This window comes from Garra rufa, chromosome 21, assembly GCF_049309525.1.
Source record: "Garra rufa chromosome 21, GarRuf1.0, whole genome shotgun sequence".
Lineage (NCBI taxonomy): Eukaryota > Metazoa > Chordata > Actinopteri > Cypriniformes > Cyprinidae > Garra > Garra rufa.
The window spans coordinates 5,644,971-5,656,352 of record NC_133381.1 but is presented as its reverse complement, the minus strand read 5'-3'; the positions used below and the strand labels follow the sequence as shown (position 1 = coordinate 5,656,352).

At 35.4% G+C, this 11,382-nt stretch overlaps 1 protein-coding gene across 1 annotated transcript in view; it reads right to left on the bottom strand.

Moving 5' to 3' along the window:
- LOC141296258 (transcriptional-regulating factor 1) overlaps window positions 1-10,332 on the bottom strand; it is a 22,035-nt gene extending 11,703 nt beyond the window's left edge. The window contains exons 1-5 of the mRNA XM_073827525.1: window positions 8,958-10,332; window positions 8,833-8,879; window positions 5,888-6,035; window positions 5,610-5,804; window positions 922-1,210 (exon numbers count right to left, since the gene is read on the bottom strand). Of these exons, the coding sequence (XP_073683626.1) occupies window positions 922-1,210; window positions 5,610-5,804; window positions 5,888-6,035; window positions 8,833-8,879; window positions 8,958-10,172 (1,894 nt within the window). The 5' untranslated portion in view covers window positions 10,173-10,332. The remainder of the gene's footprint in view (window positions 1-921; window positions 1,211-5,609; window positions 5,805-5,887; window positions 6,036-8,832; window positions 8,880-8,957) is intronic.
- Window positions 10,333-11,382: the final 1,050 nt, after the last annotated feature.

The following is an 11,382-nucleotide window of genomic DNA, read 5'->3' as shown; positions in this document are numbered from 1 at the left end:
TTTTCCTCCAAAAAACATAATTTCTTTACGACTGAAGAAAGAAAGACATGAACATCTTGGATGACAAAGGGGTGAGTACATTATCTGTACATTTTTGTTTTGAAAGTGAACTAATCCTTTAACTCAAACTGTTGAAGTCTGTTAGTCATATAATGCAGTGAATGGGCACCAAACCTTTGAAAGAAAAAAAAACATGCACAGACAAATCCAAATTACACTCTGCGGCTCGTGACGATACACTGATGTCCTAAGACACGAAACGATAATTTTTTGTGAGAAACTGAACAGTATTTATATCACTATTTGCCACTGATTCACAGCAATGTCCAACTGTCCTGAGTATACGCAAACGCCGGAAGGCGAAAAATGTGAAGTTGGGAATCGGTGAACATTCAACAGTCCCGGATGAGTTCGCACAAGCAAACGTAATCTTTTAGCTTTAAATCGGAACAATCAGGATAAGCGCAAGTCATTACCATTTTGAAAAGCCACTATACCCACAATCTCTGTGCACTGTGTAAACAATGAGCGCCGTATACACGCGACAGATCGCTTCCGCCGTTTGCATATACTACGCCAGAGGGACAGTTGGACATGGCTGTGTATCAAAGGTGAAAAATGATATAAATACTGTTCAGTTTCTCGCAAAAAACGATCCTTTCGTGTCTTAGGACATCAATGTATCGTCACGAGCTGCAGAGTGTAATTTGGATTTGTCTGTGCATGTTTTTTTTACTTTCAAAGGTTTGGTGCCCATCCACTGCCATTATATGACTAACAGACTGCAACGTTTGAGTTAAAAATCTTCGTTCGTGTTCTACTGAAGAAACAAAGTCACGTACATCTCAGATGCCCTGGGGGTAAGCAGATAAACATCAAATTTTCATTTTTGGGTGAACTATCTCATTAAGAGAGACTAACCAGCCCCGTCTACAACAGATTCAACCCTGCTGCTCCTGCCTGTTGCTCTTCCACTGATGGCACTGAAGAGGCCTGATCCCGGGCGTACGGGGCTGAGCATGGGTGGAGGCGTGTACGGCACGTCGTCTCCAATGCTGCTCGGTGTCCTCAGCTGACTGCGGAAGAGCACGGCGCCTCTGGACTCCTGACCGGCGCTGGGTGGAGGAATCATCAATGGGACCAGACAGTGGCGGTACCTCTTTTTCACCTGCTTTGGTGCACATTCTCCATCCGAGACGGATCTCTTTATCTAGAATGGGTTATGTAGGAAGTGTGCTTTAGTTAACATTAAAATCTGTCGGATTTACATGATTTAAGGTGAGACGCTGCAGGTGAATAGAGTAAAAAAATAACTAATAGTTATCACCTTACTTACTCAGTTGATTGATTGCATTGATTATTGCAAAAAAAAATTAGTATTCCAAGTTTTCAAAATGTTAGGGTTTAAATATGCAAATGAGTCATTATTTAATAAAATATGCGCTAATTTGCGTACATTTCTAGTAAAAAAAATCTAAACACTGGATGAGGTCAGTTTCAAAATTCTTGATTATTTTTTGACATATTAGAGTATTGTTTTACAGAGGGGATTTTTTTGGATATCTCATTTTGTCATAATTCAGAAAAAAAAATGTGTGCATGAAGACAGCGTTTTTGCCTGAAGTGTCTCAATTTTGACTTTTTTTTTAATCAATTGCAAGTTTATATCTTGCAATTCTCACTTCTTTTCTCAGAATTGTGTGAAATAAACAGGCGATTTTGACTTTTTTCCTCAGAATTGCTTGTTTGTATTCTGCAATTCTCACTTCCGCAATCCAAAGATATAAACTTGCAATTGTGAGAAATGAAGTCATAATTGTGAGATATAAACAGCCAATTTTGACTTTTTTTCTCAGAATTGTGTTATTCAAACTCAATTGCAAGTTATGAAGTCAGAATTGTGGAATTTAAACTTTTCCCCTGAATTGCTTATTAGTATTTTGCGATTCTCACTTCTTTAGCAATTGCATGTTTATATTCTGACTTTTTTCTCAGAATTCTGAGATATAAACTCGCAACTGTGAGAAATGAAGTCAGAATTGTGAGATATAAACAGGCAATTTTGAGAACTGCATGATATAAGCTCAGTTTCGAGTTACAAAGTCGTAATTGCGGGATATAAACTTTTTTATAAAGCAATTTTGACTTTTTTTTTTTTTTTGAATTGCTTATTTGTATTTCACAATTCCCTTTTTTTTTTTTTTTTTAGCAATTGCAAGTTTATATCTCGAAATTCTCACTTCTTTTCTCAGAATTGTGAGAAATAAACAGGCAATTTTGACTTTTTCCTCAGAATTGTTTGTTTGTATTCCGCAATTCTCACTTCCGCAATTCAAAGATATAAACTTGCAATTCTGAGAAATGAAGTCAGAATTGTGGAATATAAACTTGCAATTCTGACTTTTTCCTCTGGATTGCTTATTCTCACTACTTTAGCAATTGCAAGTTTATATCTAGCAATTCTGACTTTTTTCTCAGAATTGTGAGATATAAACTCGCAATTGTGATAAATGAAGTCATACTTGTGAGATATAAACAGGCAATTTTGACTTTTTGTCTCTGAATTGCTTGTTTGTATTTCGCAATTCTCACATTTTCTTAGCAATTGCAAGTTTATATCTCGCAATTCTGACAGTTTTTCTTAGAATTATGAGATATTGACGTCTTTCCACAGTTTAAATAAGTTCTGATGTTCTTTCATGTTTATTCATGTAAATAAGTAAAGATTGATTTAACCAGGCAATACAGCGATCCCTCACGACACATTAAAAAGCCACAAAACGGTATTTATTGTTTGAATTTCTTAAAAAAATTACAACATTTTAATGCTGAGACCTTGTTTCATACCAGAAGTAACCTGCTCTGTCTTGTCTATTGGCGTGTTGTCATTTTCCTTTTTGCTCCGCAATGTGTTTATCACTGTGTGAAAACGTGATGTGTAGTGTGAGAGCACCATTGTTTGTTGGACATAGCAACAGTAACTAACGAGGGCGGTTTTTTGCAAAGGGTCAGTTGACCTTCTTCTCGCGCAGTGAAAAAACATTACAGAGCAAAGAGGAAACTGACAACACGCCGATAGACAAGACAAAGCAAGTTACTTCTGGTATGAAACAAGGTCTCAGCTTTCAAATCTAGAAATGAAGAAATTCAAGCAATAAATAACATTTTGTGCCTCTTTTTGTGTCGTGACAGATCACTGTATTGCCTCAGTTCAAAAGACCGAACCGATCGTCTTTTAAGATTTACTGAATTAAGCATGAATGAAAATCAGAATGTATTTTGTTTCAGCCGTGAAAAGATGTCAGTACACAGCATTTTTCAAGTTTAAGTCCATCAATGTTAATCTACTCTCCTGTCTGATTTGTTTGTCAGACATAAGGGTGGATTTGTCATTATGATTGGTCAGATCGCCTGTCAATCAAGCTCTTTGCAAAGAGACAATTAAACCTTGTGCAAAGCGTGCAGTTTCAGTTGTCAACGTTAAAAATCATTATTGAGTGTTTGATTGGTTCACTGCACATTTTAGAGGTTTACATTAACTCAAAGCAAAGAAATCAGGATTAGCAATCTAGTTATGCCATTTTTCAGTATACGACAAATTGAATTGGAGGCAGTAGTCAAATTCATTTTGATATGAATATCATTTTGATATCCCTTTAATTTCAGCATTTTTCTTTCATTTATGCATTTTATGGTGCCTACAGGGTTTGGAAATGTATGGAATTTGATTCAAGTATTTTCCAGACTTTTGACCCTATTTGTTTTTTTGTAATACAAAATTAAGTATTTAATTCAATTATATTATTGTACATGAAGTGAGGTTTCATGACAGCTGTTTAGTGATTGTCAAATACAATTGAATGAATTCACGGTGCACTTTTTCAGTATGCAAAATGCAGGTTATAAGCATTTTGGGTTTCTTCTCACTATATTTCTAACACCATAATACAGAACCTCAAGGACCTTTGCAAAAGTAAAAAATATACAAACTTTTATGTGCACACAAGAAACCAATAAACTTAGCATTATCATTGTGCCATCAGCCCATTTTCGCGGTGTGGTTTCTTGGCCGTCACAAACTGGGCGTTAAAGAGACCAAAGACCTTGAAATATGGCATACTGCCCTAACGAAAGCCACATTTTAAACACTTTTTTTTAATTTACAGTATCAGTCTTTTTTATAGACCCTTGACTTTGGCATATTTCATGCCATCAGCCCACTTTGTGTCATGGTTTCTCCACTGCCACAGAAGGTTTGTTAAGTTGGACATTAGGCCTTGATATTAGAGGTACTACCATAAGAAAAGCCAAATTTTGAGCAAGTCAGTGTTGTTTTCGTCAACGATGACGATGACGAAATCATTTCGTTGACGCCACTTTTTTTCATGACGATAACGAGACGATGACGAGATAGAAATGGCTCGTTGATGACTAAAACATGACGAGACGTGTGTGAGTTTTCGTTGACGAGACGAGAATAGACGAAAATGTTAGTGGGTGGTCTGTCAGACATTTAAAATGCATGACATTTCCGCTTATTGTGCATGCCAATTAAAACTTAAAAAGTATCTGACGCTATGGCAAGCCGTTTTAGCATTAAATACTCTTTGCTATACTAGTATGGCAAGCCGTTTTAGCATTCCATCCTTGTTTGTCTTTTATGTTCTAAAACATTCCTTCATTATTGTAATTATTGGTGAAAATAGTCGATCCGGAAGCTCACATTGTGTTGAACTATAGATCTGCTATTTTCAGAACTTATAAGTGACACTACCCAACAGCAAAATACTTACTGACCTACATTAATTTGTTAAAAGACTACTTTTTTCCCTTTTTTTGACTAAAACTAGACTAAAACCTTTTTGACTTTTCGTCGACTAAAATTGGACTAAAACTATCACATATAGAAGTGACTAAAATTTGACTAAAACTAAGAAGCATTTTAGTCCAAAAGACTAAGACTAAGACTAAATCTAAGATGGTTGTCAAAAACAACACTGGAGCAAGTACCTTAATTTATGTGCATCCATGCTCTTGTTTCATTCATAATAAGATGGCAGTGATGCACAAAGGAAATATATATAACTAGAAAAGGTTACAGCATACAAAAACATCCTATGCACATGTAAATAGTTTCTCAAGGGCACAAAATTTTCTTGTGTGCATGTAAAAGTCTTAATTTATTTATTTGTTTTTTAATTATTTATTTTAGGGTCTCTGTATCTGTATCTGTACAGATGACTCTACTATATACCAAATATAAAGCTGAAAATAATGCTCTATGGTCTGATAAAATAAAGTATGGAAAAATATGTAATTTTGAAATGGAAAATGTGTAGGAACCTTCTATTATAAGAAAGCTGGACAGAATATATTCAAGAGCTCATTGCATTGTTTTTCATGAAGAAATCAATTTACAGTTATAATTTTTGTAACGGAATAGTAGAATGGAATGGCATAAGAATGAAGTTGTACATTTAAAAACAATTTTGAGCATCAGCAGTCTATAAATTCTCAGATGGCTGAAGTGATGTTTCAGATCTCGATATTAAAGCTTTTAATTTTTTTTTAAACGGCTGTTAAAAATCATATGAATGCCAGAAACTCACACAGGAAGGGTGTTTTCGTACAGACGGCCGGGGTGACTGTGTACCGGACTTAATTAAACTGTTTTGTTCCTCAGCTTTCTGGTGGCACAGAAGGCTGAGCGAGAGTTTGGATGGGTAGTCCTTGACAGGTACTGACACAGGTAAGATGATGGGGTTGGTTTGAGCAGACTCAGACAGATGAATGTGCCCGTCTTTCTGTTGCAACAAAGAAAGAAGTATGAAGCAAGTGATTTTTCACAAGCCATCTCACTGATGAACAAAATGACTCTGGTTCTTACCATTTTGAGCGATGTGGGTTGTGTCCGCAGTCCTCCATGTGAGCGCATGTGACCGTTCAGAGCCGGAAGACTTTTGAACTCTCTGTGACAAACTGTGCATCGCATCTTTGCGTGGGATCCGTCCTCTCTCGACAACCCAGGTTCTGCTCTACAGAAATCCAAATCCACATACTATATTATACTGTATATCCATAAAACTGCTAGTAAACTTCACAAAAATTAGAGAGCAGCAAATAACACTAGTGAAATTTTAAAGTAAAAAACCTGAAGTAGTATTTTCTTACACATACTGCAATATCCAATGTTACACATGACCATATAATAATTGTTAAAAATTCAATAGCAAGACCTCAGGATTCATAATTCTTAGTATCACTGGATGTCGACTTAATCAATTATTAATGAATTATGCAATTACAGTAACACTTTACTTGAAGCCTTTATGTATAATGTATTATAAAAGTAGTTTTAATGCATTAATTATGGCTTTTAATGCGTTGTACAATCACATGAACAAGTGTAACCCCAGTTAATACATTATAATTTATAAATTATAAATTCAGTTGTTGCACTATGCATTTAAAATTTGGTTATAATTATTTATGACAAGATATGATGTATTACAATGCATGTTATGAATAATTAAAATGCATTTTACCCTTTAATAAACCTTTATAATGCATTATAAAGTGTTACCACAATTACTTGGACCACAAAAGCTTAATTCTTAAGGAGCACAGGTATATTTGTAGCTAAAGCCTAAAATACAGATTATAAATTTTAACTTTATGCCAAAAATCATTAAGATATTAAGTAAAGTTATGTTAGTGATTAGTGAAAGATATTTAGTACATTTCCTACCATAAATATATCAAAACAAAATTTAGATTTTTTTTTTTGCACCCACAGATTCCAGATTTTCAAATAGTTGTATCTCAGACAAATCTTGTCCTATCCTAAAAATACTTTCATACATCAATGGAAAGCTTATTTATTCAGCTTTCAGATGATGTATGAATCTCTTATGACTGGTTTTGTGGTCCAGGGTCACATATATTATATTCAACTTTTTGTTGCAATATGTAAGCATTGAACACCCAGCTCTTTATATAAAGTAGGATATATAAGTATGTCCAAATTTATTTGCATACATACTATATACTTACATAGTGCTATACATTCTACAGTGCCATGCGAAAGTATTCATACACCTTAATTTATTTTTTTTCATATTTTATGTTGCTGCCTTATGTTAAACTACTTCAAATGACTTTTTTTCAGCATCAATCTACATTGCATACACCGCAATGGCAAAGCAGAAAGCAGGTTTTTAACATATGTGCAAATTTATTAAAAATAAAAAACCTGAATGATTCCATTGCATAAGTATTCATACCTTTATTTGGGACAGTTGAAATTTAGCTCATATTTTTTGTAGATGTTACTACACTTTGAGTGAAGTTAATCTGTGGCAAATTCAATTGAATGGGTTTGATTTGAACGTGGGTTTGATTTGAAAGATCTGATAATGCATATCAGAGCAAAAACCAAGCCCTGAGGTAAAAAGAAAAACTGCCTGTAGAGCTCAGAGACAGGATTGCATCAAGCCACACATCTAGAAAAGAGTTCAGAAAGAAACCTGCTGCATTAAAGGTTCACAGAAGCATGTAGTCTCTGTTATCCTTAATGGAAGAAGTTTGAAACAACCATGACTTCCTAGAGCATTCAGAACCTCTCGGCAGAAAATTCACCAGAAAGTTCAGCAGGACAATGAACCTAATCACAAAGCAAAAGTGGCTTTTAGACAGCTCTGTGAATGTCCTTGAGTGGCCCAGCCAGAGCCTTGGCTTGAACCCAATCAAACATTTCTGGAGAAACCTGAACATGTCTGCCAGACCCCATCCAAGTTGACAGAGCTTGAGGGTTGAAGAGGTGAGGTGAAGAATGGCAGATAATTGCCAAATGCAGATGTGCAAATCTTGTTGCATCATACCCAAAAAGACTTGAGGCTGTATAGGTGCTTCAGCTAAGTACTGAGTTACAGGTATGAATACTTATGCAATGTGCTTATTTCAGATTTTTATTTTATTTATTTTTTTATAAATTTATGATGTTGTGAAAGTTGTGGCACAGGTTAAATTCACTCAAAATGTAGTAACATCTACGAGCAATATGAATGCTCCTGAGCTAAATTTCAGCTATAAGGGTATGAATACTTATGCACAGTGTTGGGGAGTAATGCATTACAATACTGAGTTACTCCCTAAAAAAGTATCTAATTACATTACTTAGTTACTTTTTTATGGAAAGTAATGAGTTACGTTACTTTTGTGTTATTTTAAAATCTGGGCGGGGCTTGCTTGTTTTTTTTTTTGTTTTTTTTTTAAAAGCTCTATTTTTGGCAAATGTAAAAGCCTTTTTAAACCAAAAGCCTCAGGCTTACAGAAAAGTTTATTCACATCTTTAAAGTAGATGGCAGAAGAATTTTTTGCTTATTAGTATGGATGAATTGGCTCATCGAAGGTCGGCAGCAAAGACATTGGTTAATAAAATGGGATTAAATACATATAAGGATATTTGTATTATTTAACATATTTAATTATTGCAGGTTTGCATTGAATTATACAGCTTTTGCTTTATCATTATGGTGCATGGAGTGTAGATTGATGTGGAAAAAAACTATATTTAAAACAGTTTAACATAAGTCAGCAACATAAAACATGCAAAAAATGAGGTGTATACTGTATGTAGCAAATATGAACGGCTTGATTGTTTATAATTGTCGCAAAATGTAAACTATGTTATCACCCAGCTCTAATCTGCTAAATGTGATTATAAAAAATTAATATACTGGTATTATAAACATTAACATCATGGTTTTCTAACATACAAACACAAATAAGTTTGACTTGTCTAAATGGACAGAAGTAGGGTTAGAGTCTAACCTGAAATGTGGTGAAATGGCCTCATCTTGAATATCTGGTGACTGTGCCTGCAAAGCATTTATGAGAAACTTTTAACTTAAGTGCAAATTACTCTATAATGAACTAAAAAATGAAAAACACAGTACCTGTGACCATTGAGGCGCATGTGCGGTGAGATGGTGAAATATGTCCCCTCTATTAGTCATCTGTGGAAGAGTTTTACAGACTCCTGAGCTTTGGTTTTGGTAAAGCAGACTGCAGAGGTCTTCACTTCGGTGAGGAAAGTTGAAACTAGATTGATCTTCTTTTGGACTCGAGAAGACGGGTGTGTTGGGCGCTGAGTGACGAGCGTCGCTAAACACGTTGTTTTGCTTTGCAGGGATCGATTGCATGTGTTCTTGCATGAGGTATGGATTGCCAGGTTGGGAAAGCGAACGGAGATGTTGTTGTTCTTGGTAATGGAAGATCTGCTGCTCCAGGACTTTGAAATCTTGACGGTGGTCGTAGGTTGGAGATTGAAGAGGTTCGTGATGAGATGAGTCCAGATGAGTTTTATGTGCAAACATCCCTCGTTGTTGTTGATTCAAAGACATCGGGTATGACATCGACTGACTTTGATAGCCATGCCAAGAGCTCTGTGGCTTTTGGAGACTCCTGTTTACCTGCTCCATGTTGTTCAGTTTCTGTTTGTGTTGTTGGTATCCATAATGAAACTGTTGGTGGTTTTGGTAAAGGCCGTGGAGTGGGTTTTGGCTTTCCGATTGATGAAACCCAACCTGTTCGCATTGACCTTGAATGACCATCGAGTTAAAAACTGGAGACTCCAAAGCCTGTCTATCGGATCCTTCTGGAAGATTTTGAGGTAAGTGCAAAACTCCTGAGATGTGATTTTCTGCATGCTTATCATCTGTCCTGTTGCTGTCGCCAAACAGAAGTTGAGTGTTTTTCACAGGAAAGGCTTTTGAGAATGAGTCCAGCCTTTGATGATGAGAAGCACTGCCGTTGTCTTTGCAATTCAGTGATGAGTTGTTTTGGGGCGTGATGTTAAATGGATAGATTCGAGAGGTTTCAGGCAGTTCTTCGTGAGATGATCCCCATGATGATGTCCTTTCAAATTGATTATATTCCCAAGACCCGCCACTGTTTGGCATCTCAAGCATTGGAGAAAGTTCATGTCCAGGAGTGGCAGGAGATGTTAGCTGCTCGTGGTTGAGTCGAGGAGATATTGGAGATGATTGGATCGAGCTCACGTTTGGTACACCATAGTGAGGTCCACCCAATGCGCTTGGGCTGTGCTGGAACAAATAAGTCCCATTGGTGTGGTTGGCAAACTGATTCGTCTCGTACAGGTTTTCCGTCATCTTAAGAAAGAATAAAGTGCCACTTCCGTATTGTTAAATAAGTGGTTTGAGAGAACGTGATTGCATGGTGGTTTCAGTGTGGCTATCAAAGACATCAAACGTTTTCCGTCATTCGTTATTTGGACAGACTCTCAAATGGTTGTCTTCATGCATTCAGCTCTCGGCGGATTTCAATAATAGTTTTTTCCTATAAAACGAGACAGAGCAAGTTGTTATATTTGTCTTTTAAGAATAACCTGCATTTAGTTATATACAATAAGACTAGGAACCTGTGTTAAGATCAAGCCAAAATTTATTCAGACATCTTTAACATTTCTCATATTCTCATAGTTAATTTGCTATAGTTTATAAAATAATAATAAAATATGACAAGAACTCAAGAGTTAAACTGTGTCAGAATAAATTGATAATCACAAGAGTCAAACCAAAATTTATTCAGACACCTTCAGCATTTCTCACATTATTCACTATAGTTTAGAAAATTGTAATAAAATATGACAAGAACTTAAGAGTTAAACTGTCAGAACAAATCTCAATAATCACAAGAGTCCAACCAAAATGTATTCAGACACCTTCAAAATTTCTCACATTATCAGTTTTTCCGCTACAGTTCAGAAAAAGGTTATAAAATATTACAAGAACTTGGAGTTAAACTGTGTAATTCATCTTGATAATCACAAGAGTCAAACCAAAATTTATTCAGACACCTTCAACATTTCTCATATTATCAGTTTATTCGCTATAGTTTAGAAAATGGTCATAAAATATAAGAAGAACCCAAGAGTTAAACTGTGTCAGAATAAATTGATAATCACAAGAGTCAACCCAAAATTTATTCAGACACCTTCAGCATTTCTCACATTATTCACTATAGTTTAGAAAATTGTAATAAAATATGACAAGAACTTAAGAGTTAAACTGTCAGAACAAATTCATCTCGATAATCAGAAGAGTCAAACCAAAATTTATTCAGACACCTTCAGCATTTCTCATATTATCACAGTTTATTCACTATAGTTTATTCACTATAGAAAATGGTAATAAAATATGAAAAGAACTTAGAGTTAAACTGTGTCAGAAGAAATTCATCTCGATAATCACAAGAGTCCAACCAAAATGTTTTCAGACACCTTCAAAATTTCTCACATTATCAGTTTTTCCGCTATAGTTCAGAAAACGGTAATAAAATATTACAAGAACTTGGAGTTAA